This window comes from Gorilla gorilla, chromosome 11 (assembly GCF_029281585.2).
Source record: "Gorilla gorilla gorilla isolate KB3781 chromosome 11, NHGRI_mGorGor1-v2.1_pri, whole genome shotgun sequence".
NCBI lineage: Eukaryota > Metazoa > Chordata > Mammalia > Primates > Hominidae > Gorilla > Gorilla gorilla.
In genome coordinates, this window is record NC_073235.2 from 143,743,518 (window position 1) to 143,761,643 (window position 18,126).

The window sequence follows — 18,126 nt, forward strand, 5'->3', positions numbered from 1 at the left end:
TCCGCCCTCCTGAGTTCAAGCAATTCTCCTGCCTCAGACTCCCAAGTAGCTGGGATTACAGGCACTCACCACCATGCCCAGCTAATTTTTGTATTTTAGTAGAGACAGGGTTTCACCATGTTGGCCAGGCTGGTCTCAAACTCCTGACCTCAAGTGATCGGCCTGCCTTGGCCTCCCAAAGTGCTGGTATTACAGGAGTGAGCCACCGCACCTGGCCCTGTCTGGGGTTTCTATGGATGGCCTAATAAACAAGATCTCTCTACTCTGGCTCTGGAAATCGTTCAGCTCCTCAGTAGTTCTTCTTTGCCTTGTGGGGATTCACCCTATGCAGGCACAGCTTTATTTCCAACCACAGGCCCAAGGGGACCCTACACAGATTCTGGAGTTCCTCCTCTGCATAGTTCCCTCCTCTTCAGTACTCTGCCCCACAAATTCCAGCTGCCTCTGTCTCCCCAACTTCAATCTCTGTTTCCTCAACTCAGTGTGACCACTGCTTGGATCCCCTTTCTCTGTGATACCGTCCAAAAACTTCTCTAGGCTGAATTCCAGGCTGACCACAGGACTCATCTCATCTGTTTCTCCTCTCTCAGGGATTACAGTCTCGTGCTGTCTGTTTTCTAACATCTGACATACAGTTACTTACTATATTTTGTCCAGTTTGCTGGTTGTTCACATTGGGAGGTTAATTCCAGATTCTGTTACTCTTTCATGTCCAGAAATGGAAGTCTTAAACCACAGGTTTTAGATCCTAAAGGTTCTATGAGACTTAGCATATGAGTTGGAGCTTTGCCTGCTGAACTCCTTGGATTTCCCTTTTAAACAGCTCTGACATTTGAGAACTTTAACAAAAGACAAAACGCCTTCCCATCCATTATTATCTACAAACTTGTAAGAGAGATGGTATGAGTAGGTCCCATTTTTACCTGCAACTGAGGCTTAAAACTTGAAGAGACTTGCTCAAAGTAGCCTGGTTAATAAATGGAAGAGGCAGGAGATGAAATCGGGTCTCCTGTTCTACAATGCCTACATCCGAATCCCAAATCCCCAAGACTCCTCAAACTTCTCTGTGAAATACCCAGAAAAACAGAAAAGCGAGGCCATACCTTCCCCAGGCCTCCGGCCAGGTGGCTGCCTCTAGCACTGACATGTCTTTGACATTTCACATTTTATTTTTAGTACCATATCCTTTGTCAGTGCTCATCAGAATGCACATTAAAATGGGTTTATTTTACGCATATTACTGTACCGCAATAAATTTGTTACAAATTACATGACCTTTATGTTAGACATTTTAATACATCAATAGGAGGTAACGTTTCATTCAGAAAATAGCAGCTTTTCCCTCAAACACCTTCAGGTTTACCTGTGGGTTCACATAGCCTAGGTTAAGCAGTTGGCAACATTTTGCTTCATTGTCTGGTTTTACAAAGCTTTCTTGTGACAACAGGTATAAAAGAGTCTACAGAGTTCACCAAGACATCTGCTTCAAAGAGAGCTGTGAAAGCACAAGCCTCAAGAAGACCCCAAACAGGTGCCTCTGGGGAGCAGGCCCATGCCATGTCCTGCATGTAGCCCACAGGGTGATGGGGCAAGGGCGGCAGTGCTATGGGATGCTGCAGGCCTGTGGGCTGAGCCAGGCAGTCTACTCGCCCAGATAGGCAGCCCCTGGGCAGCCACGTTCTGCTACAAAACTGTATGTCCATATATGTGCATGTGAGCATACCCAGAGGGGCACAGCCGGGCATGCTGGGTGCTGGGGGGGTCACTCTGGTTATGCATATTCACACAGAACATGGTGCTACAATTGGGAAGCACAGGGTGTTACTGACAGCCCCGAGGATTTAATGGCCAATATAGCGCATCGCTCTTTACTTTTGATTCACTCACACCCAGGTTCTTTCCACAAAGGGTTCAAGGTAGTTACAAGAATTACTACTGTTTGGGGTTTGCTGAAAGAAGTACGTGAGAATATTATATGCTTTAGAAACCAGAGTCGAAGCCTGTCATCGTCCTCATAGACCAATGAGTAGCCACACGTACTTGTTTGGCATTACCAAGTGTCCGGGCAAGGCCGCAGCCTGCAGCTCACCAGCCATGCTGCTCGGCCTGTGCACGTCACCGGCTCTTCCCTAGGGTAGCTTTTGCTTGCTTTCTCCCACGTCCGTCCTCTCTCTCTCTGACTCACAGTCAGCCAGGTTTCTAGCCTTGTCATTCCTAAACTACTGCCTCAAGCCAGGCGGGCGCACACAAACTAAAATGCTAATCTCCACAGCGGTGTCCGGACTAATGGTGTCCCCCACCGTGGAATGTATGTGAGCTAAAGACAGGATCTCAGCAGGCAGCCTGGACTGAGGTAGCTATAGAATTCAAGGTACACAGTCTCTTTTTCATTAAACGACTTTTCTCTAATTATTTCAGGAAACAAAGTAAGAGTCAGACACTGGAGAAATCTTAAGGTACGTCCCTGCTGCTCCCGCCCCACTACCACAGAGCTGCTGGGAAGTGGGAGGTGACTGCCCAGCCCCGGGCTCTCAGAGTGCCGCTGCCTGCTTACTCGGCACTGCTAAAGGAAGCTCGGTCCTGTGCTGCTGTGTTACAGACTCCCAGGCAGGAAGGTTTCAGAAGTCCCCAAGGGGAAACAGACATGAACCTGGTCTAGCCACTGACAAATACACCTTCAGGTGGAAATGAGGCTCTCTGTGGATAGGGCAAATCCCACTCTCTCTCAAGGGAAATGTGGCCAAGAAACCCCTAGATCAGCTGCAGTGGGAGGAAGAGGCAGGAGGGTGGGCCCTTGGAGAGGCTGGAAGACCACCTGGAACCTGGGAGGAGGGGCCACGGGCAGCGGGAGGGCCTGGGCTGCTGAGAAATTCTGGGGGCTCCAGGAGAGGGCTAAGAGAGTGCCTCCCAGATCATGTGAATGGCATTCTATTGGAACTAAAAGTGAGGCAGGGGCCTTGATCACTTAATATTTAGAAAGTCTTGAAGACTGTCACTAGAAAGTCACCACTGACACTGGACTCACAGGCATTCATAAATCCCGACATGAAAGGAACTTCCTCTCGTTTTTGTTTAAGCTATCATTTCCCAAACTCTTTTGGCAACCAAACCCCCATCCTGCCCCCGCCTCCCCACACAAACTGCTGAATCTTAAACAACACTGGCATTCTTCACAATCGTTTGCAAGAGACTGGGATATACCATAGAAAGCCATCTACAACCTGTTATCAGTTTCATACTGACCATCATTTTTTATCAACATGTCACTGCATGAAAGATGAATCTCTGGTTGGCCTAGGACAGCTTTGCTCCTCCTGCCCCGTATAGGAGCCCTCACAGTTCATCTTCCTGGTGGCGCAGATGAGAGTGAGGCACCCTTGGGTAACAAGCCACTTGAAAACAGGTCTATGTTTTGTTACATGCCTAAAAAAATAAAGGAGAAATGTCATTCAGGAACCTTTAAAAACAAACAGAAGCAAAAGAGCTTTTCAGGTATAGGCTCACACACACCAAAGGAAGAGTGTCCACACCACCTTGGGGGAAAGGTCTGGGCCGGAGCTCCGCACATGGCAGGAACTTGAGCTCTGAGTTGGCCATGACAGAGTGCATGCATCTGCCTCTTCGGATGTGGAAAGTCTCTCCAAAAGAGAGTAGCTGGCAGCATTCACTTCCTGTTGACTTGAGGGAATCACTTCCCGCTCCCACCTCACCCTCCAAAGACACACACACTAAGCACACTCCAGGCTTGTAAGCAATTTCCTACAGCCGAGCGTCACTTAACAATGGAGATGCATTCTGAGAAATGCTCTGTGAGGCAATTTCATCTGGGCGAACATCATAGTGCATACTTAGAACAAACCTAGATGGCACCGCGTACTGCGCACCTAGGCTGTGTGGCAGAGCCCGTGCTCCCGGGCTACACACCACAGCGTGTTAGTGAATACTGTAGGCGGTCGCAACACAGTGCCAAGTGTGTGTGTATCTAAACGTAGAAAACCTACAGTAAAAATACGATATAAAAGATAAAAAATGGTATACCTGGGCAGGGCACTTAGCATAGCTGGAATGCACAGGACTGGCAGTCGCACAATAATAAATTAGTTCTGCAATAAGAAATTAACCTTAGCTTACTGTAACTTTTTTACTTTATACATTTTTAATTTTTACTTTTTAACTCTTTTTAATAACAGCTTAAAATACAAACACACTGTACAGATGTTCAAAATTGTTTTCTGTCCTTATTCTCAGTGCTTTTCTCTGTTTTTAAAATTTTTAATTGTTTTTTACTTTTTAACTTTTGTTAAAAACTAAGACACAAACACACACATTGGCTTATGCCTACACAGGGGCAGGATCATCCATGTCACCTTCTTCCACTTCCACATCGTGTCCCAGTAACACACATGGAGCTGCCGCCTCCTGTGACAGTGATGCCTTCTTCTGGAAACCTCCTGAAGGACCTGCCTGAGGCCATTTTACAGTTAACTTTTTTTTATAAGTAGAAGGAGTACACTCTAAAATAATGATGAAGAGTATAGTAAATACGTAAACCAGTAACATCACAAATTATCATCAAGTATTATGTACTGTACATAATTGCATGTGCTAGACTTCTATACACAGGGCAGTGCAGTAGGTTTGTATACACCAGCATCACCACAAACACAAAAAGAATTATTCTAGCACTTTGGGAGGCCGAGGCCGGCAGATCACTTGAGGCCAGGAGTTCGAGACCAGCCTGGCCAACATGGTGAAACCCTGTCTCTGCTAAAAATACAAAAATTAGTCAGACATGGTGGTGGGCACCTGTAATCTCAGCTACTCAAGAGGCTGAGTCAGGAAAATCACTTGAACTTGGAAGGCAGAGGTTGCAGTGGGCTGAGACTGCGCCACTATACTACAGCCTAGGCAACTGAGCAAGACCCTCTGTCTCAAAAAAAGAAAAAAGAATTCTGTACGATGGCTATGACCTCAGCTCCATTGTAATCTCATGGGACCACTGTCATGCGTGCGGTCCTTCATCATGCAGTGCCTAACTGTACTAGGATTAAGAATCCACAAACATAATTTGGGTTTGAGATATTTATACGGTGGTAAGTCACCTGAAATATTAATGTATCTTTTTAAAAGCTTGCCTAGCACATCCACTCCCATAAAAACAAATCAGAAACCCCCAACTAATTATCAAATACTGACTTATAGAATACCTATTCTTGAAATAATGGAGACAACACACAAAAAAGCAGGAAACAGAAACACGCGCACCCAGACACCCATCCAAGAACAACACGAGAATTCATTTCAACCCAGAGCAACCTGACACAGCTGTGCCCTTGGAGAAAAGACCCAGAGTCGTTACCGGAAGGGGGAGGGCAGGGAAGAGGAACAGGCTGTGATTTCACATTTAAAAGTTGCAATGCTGAGCCCACATGTTCCTAAAGATGGGGATGTAGTCGGTGGAGGCTGCCCCTCCCCGTGTGCACTGCCATATGGTAGAATCCTGGTGCTCTAAGAACGCGGGGTCCTCTGGGTGACAGAGGCCCTGAGGGCCACTAAGAGAAACAGGAAGCAGCCCATTTAAAGAGGAGTGGGAATGCCTGTCATTCTCCTCATGCTTCACTTTGTTTTTTCTTCAAAGGATTTAAGACGTTCTTGTTACACTCCACCAACCTCACGAGTTTCTAACACCCAGAAGATGAGGCCTAAAAACTGGATGAAAAAGGACACACTGAGAGAAAAGGTCCTAGCTGGAGTCAGTCAGTCCCCTCTGTGACCTCTCTCCTCAGGCCTCTAGAGGACAGACGGCCAGGCCTGTGCACACACCAGCCCGCCCTGAGAGACCCCTCTGGGACCAACCACCTATGAGTCCTGCGATGCGTTTAAGCAGCCTGTGCCCTCACCCAGGCTGCAGTTCCTGAAGGTGTGGTCTGTGCCTCTGCGGATGAGATGACAGCTCGCCATTCCCCGGGATCAGTGAGGCTGTCAGTCAGCCACGCTTCTGCAGTATGCAGAAACCTGTTCTTAGACTCCAAAGCCAGAGAAAGAATTCTTCCTTCGAGGCCTAACAGATTGAGAAGGAACTGTGATGGACCACTTCCAAAACAGAGAGAGAGGGCAGGGGCTGAAGGGCAGAGACCAGGTGATGTCAGAAGGAAAGCCAGGTTGCAGACACAGCCGCCCCTGCTCTGGTCCTCCAGCGTGTTTATGACGCTCGTGCAGGTCGACGAGCCATCCTATGGACTAGTTAACACTAAGGTGGAGTTCAGACTTTTTTAGACAACAGCGCGACTGGCAGCCTTTCTCTATCAAGGGTCAGACGGTAAACATTTTCAGCTTTGCAGACCAGAGGCCCCTGTGGCTACAGTAGCACAGACACAGCCACAGGCATGTCATTGAATGGCTGTGGCTATGTTCCAATAAAAACTTATTTACAATAACAGGTGGTGGCCAAATTGGCCCATGGGCCTTATTTGGTGAACCCTGTTCTATGAGATCACCTAGGCTTCAGCCTTAAACAGTGGAAGCCATCCCCTGAATGACAAGTCACAAGGGTATCAAAGAAAGACCCCTGAATTTTCATGGAAAAAGCTATCCAGACCCCTGCTTGGAAAGCTAAGGCACACTGCCACGAAGCAGCAAGGACGCCTTACAAGTCTCAGTGCAACAGAGATGGACACCTGGGCTGGGCTGGACAATGTTTAAGTTCCTTTTAGTCCATGACTCAAGTAATACTGTTTTAGGCTATCAGGTAGTAAACACGATCTTAGACATCCCCATCTTCGTAAGCAGAACAGTACGGCACTTCACCACATCTGCTTCCCACCATGCTTCTAAGCAGCTGTCTTCCCCCTGCTAATGTTACAACCAAAGCAGCCACCCCACCTCCTCTCGTGTTGAGCCTCACGATGGCTGACCCAGCTGGAAAGCCAGCGCCCTGCCGCGTCACCCTGACTCTGCTCAGAGCCAGCATTCCAGCCACAAAGAGGGCCTCCTTCCTTTCCTCTTTTATAAAAATGTTTTTTGAAGAGTTAGAGTATATTTTAGGCTTTTTATCTTTATTAAAATTTCATGTGCATGTGTCTGTGTATTCTGCAATTTGTCATTTTCAGAAAGAAGGAACAGGCAATTCGAGAAGTTTCACCTGTACTCCCGAGCTGTTCCCCAGGCTCCAGACCCACTTGAGAGCAGAAGGTGGAGCTCAGTGAAGGGTCTCGAGCTCAGCGAAGGGTCACTGGGTGAACTGAGAGAAAACCACGTTCACAAACGCGTACTGCGGACTTCCTGCAGCCCTGGGACCTGTCACTGTTTGTCCATGTAAGCTACGGCATTACTAGCAGATGCTAAGATCGAGTGATATCACTGGAAAAGTAGGTGAATCCTACTAGGAAACTTTCTACTCCCTACTAGGACCTCAAGCCCCTCAGCCACACAGCAAATGCTAATATGCTCCAGTGTTAGCTTAGAAGCCTTGTGTCAACAAGAACTGGCTCCTGAGTCCCAAGTGCTGTCACAGGACTTGCCCATTGGGATGTTTTCCACATTAAATATCGAGTAAAAAGACTTCCTGGTGCTCAGGAATTACAGTTCGTTCTTGAAACATTCCAAAGAGGCCACCACAGCTTTTCCCATGTGGCTTCTTTTAAAAACTCGAATGGCTTCCTTGAAAATACTCAAAGTCCACCCAAGGAAATTAGTAATAATAGAATCAGAAAACTGTCAGGAGCATAAAGATTTATTTCTGTATCAAAATGAAAGAAGCAATCATGAGTTGCTGAATTACCCATCTGCTAATGAAACCGGGATGGACTGATCATCTAACCAAGTGCAGACTGAGGATTCTACTTAGTCCTCCGATTGGGTACAACAACAGCAGCCTAGGTTCTAGGGAGGGTGGCAGTGACCGGGATGCCACAATGGAAGAGAAAATGAAAACACTGGCACAGTGAAATGTCTCATTTCCAAACAGTTTTGCCTATGGCCAAGCAAGGCAATAAAGACAAACTCTCCCTTTTCCCCATTGCATGTGGGCTGCCAGGTACAAGTAAGGGAATCTTTGCTGTGCCCACTGTCCTCCAGTAGAGAACCCAACAGGCAAGGGCCCCACTCAGGTATCAGCTCACCTCCTGCACCTCCCCTTAGCAGGAACTCCTTCCACTGGCAAAGGACTGCCACTGCCATCTGACTCAACTGTGGCGATGTGGATGGAGTCACCGAGCTGCTTTTCTTTTGCAAGACAAGTCTTTTTCTTTGCAGTCACGCTGTAAGACGAGGCTGCTGGAGAAAACAAAAGCACCTAGACTTCAGTGCTGAATCCCCACAATTGCATGCAGCTCACACCTACCAGGGGTATTCCAGTGCATAGGGGAAAGGAACCCAGCTGAAAAACCAGCTCCTTATTTTTCTTTTAAATAAAATAATACGATCCTAAGTCCATTTATCATCTGAAGTTGTCACGAGTGAACAGTCACATTACTGTCGTGGACCAGGCCTTAGATGAGTTTCTCAGGCTCAGCACTGACATTTTGGGCCAGATCATCCTCTCTTGTGGGACCATCCTGTGCACTGCAGGATGTTTTACAGCACCCCTGGCCTCTACCCACTAGAATCCTACAATCTACCAGATCCTAGAATCTAGTTGATCCTAGAATGCTACCAAGGAGACTTGAATTTTGGTCCCATCATCAAAAATGCCTTCTGCATCAATCCTATGCCAGTTTCCCCTAAAAGAGGGCTAACTGGAATGTTCTAGGATGTACCAATCCTCCAGGACCCTCTTAGAGCTCATGCCATCAGAGACAGGCCTCTACCTCAGGGATCACCCCGGCTGACATCAAATTCCTCTTCTCTTTTCCCAACATTTCAAATTGTTCTTCGGACTCACTGAGTTCCCTAAGGTGACACGCCCCCCCCCCCACACCCACCTTGGGGGGTCACGGATTGCTCCCTGTGGCCCTGGCTTCAGCCCACCTGCTCCATGACCCTATGCTCTTCTCCTCTGGTTCTCGAAGCTGTCTGTAACCAGGGCAGGGGAGATAACTGTATGGGACCATTCCCTGGCCTCCACCTGCCCCAGCACTCTCCAGGCCAGCACAGTCTGGCACTACAGACTACAGGGCTGGAGATACCAGGCCTGGAAGTGACCACTGGCCAAGAGCTGACATAAAAGCTAACTTCCCCAAACAGGAAAGGCCTGTTCTTCACAAAGATAAAGAAAACTGCCAGCGTTTTGCTGGCCTTAAGAAGCCATGCAAAATTAACCAGTACATCATGAATTAACTTCTTTTACTCTGCTGTGCACTGAATACCATTATGAAGCAATATACTTTTGGATTAAAAATAAGCATTTTTGTGGAAAATCTGCTACATGTTTTCATAAAATAAAGTGCTATGATGTACTAAAACCTCACATTGCCTTCTCGTAATTTTATTTTTATCACAAGAAGGAAATACATAGTGATTCCTGAACCGGAAGAACGAACCCCATCTTCCAACTGTCACGGAATTATCACCAACATATTCAAAAGAGAAAAAAATAAAACCAATTGTTGATATATTGAGTCCCCTTGATTTGAATAGCTCAACATAAGTATCTTATTCAGGATGGGACAGGGCCCTCCCCACAGACACGTGACAACAGATCAAACATGCATTTCCTGTTTCCTGTTTGGTTTGATCTGTCTGCCTCTCAGGTGACTTATAATTTTTGTCATCAGGAGACCAGTTTTAGAATAAAAAATAACTTGAGAAGATTCAAGTAAAGGACCCAAAAGCTTTAAGAGAATGAAAAGCTTCCTTGATATCTCTGGGCCCTTTCGCTCTAGTCGTTCCATCACAGCTGTTCCTCCTCGTCGTCGTCCTCATCATCATTGTCATCCTCATCCTCATCCAGACTTGCTCTTTTGTCATCAGATGTGCTGCTCTCAGACTCCTCCTCCTCCCGAGCCAGGAGCTTCTTAAAAACTTCAAACTCCTCAACAGAAGTACAGGCTGTCCTGGCCAAAAACTCAGCTTCTGAAACTCTGAGAATGTCCTTGAGCAATGGGTTAGGGATCTGTGTCTGCCCCTTCTTATCAGGGGTTTGGTACCGTCCCAGGCGCTCCAGGTAAATGTGTCTCTGCTTAATCTTGGTTAGTGAATACTGCAAGTACTCACTCTTTACAATGTCTGGATGCTTAATTCCCATCCTGAAGTATGCATACTGGAAGACACAAACACACTTAGGAGTCCCAGATACAGAGTATTGAAACCTATCATTTTATAAACCATAAAAACTTAAGTTGTACAAAAGGATTCAAAAAGAATTGCCTAATTGACAACAGCGAATACCCAGTCTAGGATACTGACATCTGTGTGACAGCCAGCAGTTTCAAAACACTTTCAAATTCATCCTGAGAAACATGGAGCAGGAAATAAAGGGGTGGGAGGGAAAAGGGGCAGGAGGGAGAAGGGGCAGAAGGAAGAGGTGGTATTTTTCTTTAAATGGGGAAGGAAAAGGATGAATATGGGAAGAATAGGCAAAACATTCAGAAAACATCTAGAAATTCGACCTAAGTTGTCATAATTATTACTAAAAAATCGGACAACTGTTAAAATTACATTTTCAAAATCAACATGCAAAATAGATTCTAAGGACAGGAAGGTTTCAGCTATTTTAAAATTAGCTATTTCAGAGTCCCCACTTAGACTCTAAGAATAGGACTGGATCATTCATTATTAATGGCAGAAAAGTTGAAGAATAGGTTTGATCTGTAGTAAAGAAATTAAAGATTTCTCTTTGGCTGATGTATGCAGAGAATCTAGTCTTTCACTTCCTCCACTCAAAAATGAGGTGTCCGAGGCTTCTTATCCATATAACTGACCTTCACTACATTTGAAAAACCTGAGAAACTTGCTGTTACTACACTAATCACGGTACCAGTCATTCTCACCTGAAACTACGCTAATCACGCTATCAGTCATTCTCACCTGAAACTACGCTAATCCCATTACCAGTCATTCTCACCTGAAACTATGCTAATCACATTACCAGTCATTCTCACCTGAAACTACGCTAATCACGCTATCAGTCATTCTCACCTGAAACTTGTATTCCAGTTGACCCAGGTCCTCTCGAAGAACAGAGGGGCAACTGTGCAAAATCTTGGTGACTTGCTGTACCGTGAAAAGGCACTTCTCCTTGAGAAGCCTGACAGTGTCGTTTATGTCCTGCTGGCGCATGGTGAAAATTTCAGGGCAACAGTAAAGCACCCTCTTTAATTTCCCTGCAGAACATTCAAAAAAGGCAAGCACATAATTTCAGGATACTCCAGAAACTCAAGGAGCTAGCTGCACCCAATTTAAGTCCACATTTAAAAACAAACAAGGATCCTCTCCTTCCACAGAGCAAGTGGCAATTTCAGATCTATCTTCCCAGAAGCACCATGGAAATGATACATCTCCCCACTGACTTCCTGACACTCCTCAGACTCACCATCCTTCCCTCCCTATATTCCTGCTTTATTCTGGCCTCCCACCTGAAAGGTGCCAACTTTGTATTTTGGGTCTCCTCTTGCCCTCCTCACTTGGAAAAGAATTTCCCAGGCATTTACTGGAAAGATCAGAGAGTAATATGGGAGAGTAGTTTCCTCCATATTGCGGGTTTGGGTTGATGTTTCCTTCTATAATAAAATAGTCATTGAAGCATTCACAACTAACATTCTCAAGCTGAACTCAATGAAAAGGAGTTCCATCACCATCGTCATCATAACAGTAATAACAATAATAGTAATCATGAGGACACACAACACCAATGCTGACGTCCTGGTTACCAGGGTCACCATATATCTTCTGCAAGCCAGGGCACCTTGAGTGAAAGAGGCCCTATTAAAACTGCACTAACTGGTGTAAACTGGGACTATTCCAGGCCTTCCTAGGGATAGCTGAGCAAAATTCAGTAATTGGAAACTTAAAGTCAACTATTTAAACTGTTAATTAAAATTTTCCTAACATTTGAGTTAGTGATTATCTTAATATGTGAGGAATTTCAGTTTAGGTTTATCTTCATTTCTTAAGGCTGTGCTGAGTTTGCTAATTAATAACCACCACACATAATACATTTAGACTTTTAGATTACACTGTAAGAATCTGTTAAGAAAAATATACAAGGCTACCTTTTTCTTATCTTCTAGAGAAGGAGGCCTGTAGAGATGCTGTGAAATGGTGGATCCTAAACCTTCTACCACTGCCTCAAAAAAAATCTTACCAGGAAGAGTCAATAATGCAAAGAAATAATAGTGGAACTCCTCTGGTCAAAGTGGGCAAGGGTCCTTGGAGACCCCCAACTCCTCCAGAAGGCCCTTAAAGAGATTCAAGGAACTTTGAGCATCCTTGAGACGTGAATATTGTTGGGGGCAGGAGTGGGGGATAAATAGAAGGGAAGGCCACTCCACGAGTATCCCAGGAACCTGGCAAGATCTCTCATGTTCCAGAGTAAATCTAGACACTCGACTAGAATCTAAGTCTTTACAAGAGACGTTGGTTTGACATCACATCACAGAGACAGAGCACTAAGACCATTTCATGTTGATTTAAACATCAAATGCTATATGTACACATATTTATCAACATCACATATCAGCATCAACCCACTGAGCACATACCATATGCCCACCACTGCACTAGGTGCTGAAGATCCCACGGTGAACAAGGCAGGCAAGAGTCTCTGCCCTGGCACTCAATTTTTTCTTCTAGTCTTAACTCCTCCTCCTTCCCTCTCGAAATGTATTCTGCACAGAAAGCCACTCCTATTCCTCACCTCCAAGCCGAATTATACAGTCCTCTCCAGGAACACTGACATACTCAGAAACCTCCCCTAATCCACCTCACCTTAGGCTGCTCTTTCCCCAACTCTGGCTCCTGTCACACTATATAAAATTTTTTTTTTTTTTGAGACAGCCTTGCTGTCACCCAGGCTGGAGTGCAGTGGCGCCATCTCAGCTCACTGCAACCTCCGCCTCCTGGGTTCAAGCGATTTTCATGCCTCAGCCTCCCAAGTAGCTGGAATTACAGGTGCATGCCACCAAGCCCAGCTAATTTTTCTATTTTTAGTTGAGTCAGGGTTTCACCATGTTGGCCAGGCTGATCTTGAACCCCTGACCTCAAGTGATCTGCCTGCCTCGGCCTCCCAAAGAGCTGGGATTACAGGCATGAGCCACCGCACCCAGCCAAAATCTGCAACTTCTTGTACCTTCTCCAAGCCCAAGCTTTCGCAGGTAACTGGAGCGCTTCCTCATCTGCGTAATAGGCAGTTTCAATAACTGGGGACTTTTCTTCAAGACCACACACACAGGCTCTGGATTCAGACCCAAGAGAATAAATTCTGAAATGATGTCCAGCAACTGTTGAAGACTGGCACCTCGCCGTACACTGAGCAATTCATTAATATGGGTATTGCTGAAACCCATGTCCAGGAGGGAACTCATGACCCTCTCTAGCTCCAAGGACTCTTGTTCCACAGGAGTCCCCTGCTTCTCAAGGAGGCACTGAACAAGATTCCTCCTGCACTCTGGTTCCTGCACATAGTTATTGGATCTAACACAAGATAACTCCTCAATGACCCCTCCATTGGAGGCTGTAGTCAGTTTGCGCAACAAAGAAGCTGTCGTCCTTCTCTGTTCTCCAAGATGAGGAGTCTGCCTAGCCATACAGGCCCAGGTGAGGGGGATCAGGCGGTGCCAATCAAGGACCTGTAAGACACAGGACCAAAAGACAATTAATTCCTCACTATTCCAGTGTAATGGACACCATAAGACTTTTGAGCCAGAGTACTTACTGCCTTGGTTCCACACAAACATACAGTTTTTATAAGCAATCTGCAAAATCCTATCTGAACTTAAGCCTACAGAGAAGGAAGCTCACATAGAACAGGGTATTTCAAGGCCACAGAGATGGGAGTCAAGCAGGTACAATATTGTTAGCTTTTGCAGCTTTAAGGATGGGAGCAGGGACATGGAGGAAGAGGGAACAACTATTTCTAGGCCACCTGGTCATGTGTGCCAGAAAAGTCTGGACCTCAGACTACTTTCCAGATTCATGTGCTTAAATTCATTCCACGAGAAGAATCTTGTGGGATACAGAGTTGGCCCTTGAACAACAAGGGTTTGAACTGCTTGGATCCATTTATATGTGGATTTTCTTCCGCCTCTGCCACCCTTGAGACACCAAGACCAAACTCTCCTCCACCTCCTCTTCAGCCTAAAGACCTTATGAGGATCTACTTCCTCTTAATGAATAGTAAATACAGTTTCTCTTACGATTTTCTTTTTGTTTTTTGAGACGGGGGTCTCACTCTGTTGCCCAGGCTGGAGTGCAGTGGTGCAATCATGGCTCACTGCAGCCTTGACTTCTCCAGGCTGAGGTAATCCTCCCACCTCAGCCTTCTGAGTAGCTGGGACTACAGGTGCACACTACACCCTGCTAATTTTTGTATTTTTTGTAGAGACGGGGTTTTGCCCTTATGATTTTCTGAATAACGCTTTCTTTTCTCTAGCTTACTTTAAGAATACAGAATGCAATATATATATACAAGATATGTGTTAACTGTTTATGTTGTCGGTAAGGCTTCCAGTCATGAGTAGGCTATTAGTAGTTGAGTTTTGGAGGAGTCAAACGTTATACACTGATTTTCAACTGGTGTGGGGGCGGTCTGGTGCCCCTAACCCCTGTGTTGTTCAAGGGTCACAGTAATTAGTCAACTTGCATACACAATTCCAGTTGACCTCAAAAGTCTTCAGTGGTTCAGGCTGGTGCTTAACAAACTATGCACAAATCATCCAGGCACTCTAAGCCAGCAGTCTTCAACGTTTTTGGCACCAGGGACTGGCTTCATGGAAGACAATTTTTCCACAGACTGGTGAGGGGTTTCAGGATGATTCAAGCACATTACATTTGTTGTGCACTTTATTTCTGTTATTTTCACGTTGTAATATAAGATGAAATAATTATACAACTCACCATAATGTAGAATCACTGGGAGCCCTGAGCTTGTTTTCCTACAACCAGGAGGTCCCATCTGGGGGTGATGGGAAACAGTGACAGATCATCGGGCATCAGATTCTCATAAGGAGCGTGCAACCTGGATCCCTCAAAGGCGCAGTTCACAATAGGGTTCGCGCTCCAGTGAGAATCTAAGGCGGCTGGTCTGACAGGAGGCGGAGCTCAGGCGGTAATGCCAGCAAAGGGAGCGGCTGTAAATACAGTCTGGCTGGCTCACTTGCCGCTCACCTCCTGCTGTGCAGCCTGGTTCCTAATAGGCAAGGGACGGTACCGGGGGTTGGCGAACCCCTGCTCTAAACCCTTCACATCGGTCCCAACCCCTTCTCCAGCGTCATCGATTGTCGCCCTGGGGCCACCCTGCCAAGCCCAAGCTCTGGCTGCTCTCCAGCCTCCCCTGTCCAGATGCTCCCTCCGCCAGAACACCGGGCAGTCGCTGGGGTCAGCGGGCGCGGCCCGGGAAACTGGGCTCAAGCCTAAAGACCTCTATGCTGATTCCGCTTCCTCTTAATGAAAAGTACATGTTATCTTCCTTGTGAAGTTGAAACTCTCGTTCAACAGTCAACTCAGGCCGGGCGCGGTGGCTCACGCCTGTAATCCCAGCACTTTGGGAGTTCGAGGCGGGTGGATCACCTGAGGCCAGAAGTTAGAGACCAGCCTGGCCAACACGGTGAAACCCCGTCTCTACTAAAAATACAAAAATTAGCCAGGCATGGTGGCGGGCGCCTGTAATCCCAGCTACTTGGGAGGCTGAAGCAGTAGAATTGCTTGAACCCGGGAGGCGGAGGTTGCAGTGAGCCGAGATCGCGCCATTGCACTCCAGCCTGTCGACAGAGCGAGACTTTGTCTCAAAAAAAAAAAAAATGTCAACTCTATATCCCACAATAATTGAGCAGAGCCACAGGTCCAGGATGCCAAAACCAGGTCAGCGTGCACGGACCTCCGGGAGGGCTCCACGACCTGGCCGTGAAACACCCGGCGGCCGCGGTTCCTCTGCGTCGCTGCCCGCCCACCTGCGACCCGGAGAAGCCCGCGCGCCCAGCTCGAGCTTACCTGACGGCTGAACGCAGCCATAGCGCGGAGAAGATGGCAGCAGTTATGGCGCCGGAAGCAGCGGTCCTCCCCCGTCCTTCACTTCCGGCCCCCGGTCCGTCACCGCCGCCGTTGCCAGCGCCAGCGCGGTGCTGGTGGATCGTGATTCCGGCCCGGAGCTGTGCTGAGCGTTCACGGCCCCGCGGGGCTCAGGTGTCCCGGGGCCGCCCCTGAGAACGCCGGAAGGCCGGAGTCGCGCCCGTCACCGTGCCGCCGCCTCTGCCGCGGCCTCAGCCTTCGGGGGCCTCGGTGTCCGGTTGTTCCCGTTGCACTGCCGTGTCCCGCTTCGCAGAGCTCTGGGCCGCGTGAACGAATGGGTCGTCCTGGCCCATACTTGTGTTTCAGATGACCTGAGAATTCCTCTCAAGAGTACAGGTAGAGGGGAACTGGTTCCTTGCTTCAGGAACTTCACCCGAGAGCGCAGAAATCCTTCCCGAGGCAGGAAAAATGGATTCCGTTCCATGTAGAGATATTTAAGATTTTATTGTGTAAAAATCTGTATTCAGCGTGAACACCGGGGCCACCTACGCACAAAAAGAAGTCTTTACCGCTTTTATTTCTTTTTACTCTCAGCCAGTGGAAGATGAGAATTTGCCGTTTTTAAAAGGCCCAAGTAAAATGACAGGAATTATGGCACATTTCCCTTTATAAGCAAGAGCCTTCCCAACTTCGAGGTCTGGTTCCCTCTTAGGATGAAATATAGTAAAGTTTTACCCCAATGTGTATTCATTCTTAAATTTCCTCTCTCGACCTAAGAGCGTAGGCATCTTTCAAAAGGTGATGTTTGTGAAGAATAAAAAGGTGTGCTTTCTGAGCTGCCTAAATCCTGCCACCAAAGCCTTAATTTATAAGCATTTCTTGTTTTATCTACTTCATTCTGGACTGACATAAAGGATTTGATTCTTGCATGGGCACACATTTACATATCTGCTTTGCGCCAGGCATGGAGTGGGTTGCCAAACAATTTATGTAAAACTGTCTTTTGACAAAAGGATTATGTCAAAGAAAAGGAAGGTTCTAATCCGTGTAGAACTAAAGAATTGGTTGCTTTGGCAGAGTGCAGTGGCCCACGCCTATAATCCCAGCACTTTGAGAGGCTGAGGTGGGGGGATTGCCTGGGCTCAGGAGTTCAAGACCATCCTGAGCAACATAGGAAAATCCTGTCTCTACAAAAAATAAAAAATTAGCCGGGAGTAGTGGCGTGCACCTGTAGTCCCAGCTACTCAGGAGCCTGAAGTGGAAGGATCACTTGAGTCCAGGAGGTTGAGGCTGCAGTGAGCCATGATTGCACCACTGCACTCCAGCCTGCGTAACAGAGCAAGACCTTGTCTCAAAAAACAAAAGGAAAAAAAAATTGGTTGCCTTTGTTGTTTTTTATAATGTAATTTTCTTCTCAAAATACTCAACTGTCAACATCTCACAATAAATTGTGTTAATGCTACACCAAAAGCCTAAGAAAATCCCATGAGCCACCCCAACTCCCTGGAAAGAATCAAGGAACCTGAACAGTTTGTCTAGCTCTAGAAATAAAATGACAGCTGGGACATGGGGATTACTATGAAAAATGACATGAGCCCGGGCGTGGTGACTCATGCCTGTAATCCCAGCACTTTGGGAGGCCGAGGTGGGCAGATCACCTGAGGTCAGGGGTTTGAGACCAGCCTGGAAAACATGGTGAAACCCCATCTCTACTAAAAATACAAAAATTAGCCAGGCATGGTGGTGGGCACCTGTAGTGTCAGCTACTCAGGAGGCTGAGGCAGGAGAATCACTTGAACCTGGGAGGCGGAGGTTGCAGTGAGCCAAGATCGCGCCATTGTACTGCAGCCTGGGCAACAAGAGCGAAAGTACATCTCAAAAAAAAAAAAAAAAATTGACATCACCTTCAGTCTTGTGTGAAAACTTTGCTCTCTCAAACCATACTTAAAAAATATGCAGTGGGTTGGGCACGGTGGCTCATGCTTGTAATCCCAGCACTTTGAGAGGCTGAGATGGGTGGATCAC

The 18,126-nt window shown here is 46.8% G+C and overlaps 3 protein-coding genes across 12 annotated transcripts in view; 1 reads left to right on the top strand and 2 right to left on the bottom strand.

The window, feature by feature from the left end:
- The window catches only part of SNED1 (sushi, nidogen and EGF like domains 1), a 94,183-nt gene extending 87,108 nt beyond the window's left edge, over positions 1 to 7,075 (top strand). For 5 of the 9 annotated variants that reach the window (XM_055379989.2, XM_055379990.2, XM_055379994.2 and 2 more), the window contains one exon: positions 1,448 to 1,658. In XM_055379989.2, coding sequence (XP_055235964.1) covers positions 1,448 to 1,658 — 211 coding nt within the window. Of the gene's footprint in view, positions 1 to 1,447; positions 1,659 to 2,418; positions 2,457 to 5,638 lie in introns of those variants that run through there. The other 4 variants (XM_055379991.2, XM_063695359.1, XM_055379995.2 and 1 more) reach the window with 2 other exon arrangements.
- On the bottom strand, positions 1,207 to 16,837 carry MTERF4 (mitochondrial transcription termination factor 4). Its single transcript, XM_055379999.2, is given in 6 exon segments — positions 1,207 to 3,423; positions 4,039 to 4,103; positions 8,121 to 8,236; positions 8,238 to 8,274; positions 13,226 to 13,724; positions 16,084 to 16,837. Coding segments are annotated over 6 exon segments (756 nt in total). The 5' UTR covers positions 16,105 to 16,837; the 3' UTR covers positions 1,207 to 3,405.
- On the bottom strand, positions 9,404 to 16,123 carry LOC101137310 (transcription termination factor 4, mitochondrial). Of its 2 annotated transcripts, none has more exons than XM_055379998.2 (3): positions 16,084 to 16,123; positions 11,077 to 11,261; positions 9,404 to 10,198 (listed from the first exon to the last, which is right to left on the bottom strand). In XM_055379998.2, the coding sequence occupies exons 2-3, from the start codon at positions 11,215 to 11,217 to the stop codon at positions 9,830 to 9,832; spliced, it is 510 nt and encodes a 169-aa protein (XP_055235973.1). In that variant the 5' UTR covers positions 11,218 to 11,261; positions 16,084 to 16,123; the 3' UTR covers positions 9,404 to 9,829. The 2 variants fall into 2 exon arrangements, with proteins under 2 accessions (XP_055235973.1, XP_063551431.1); XM_063695361.1 differs by lacking the exon at positions 16,084 to 16,123 and adding an exon at positions 12,639 to 12,759.
- Positions 16,838 to 18,126: the final 1,289 nt, after the last annotated feature.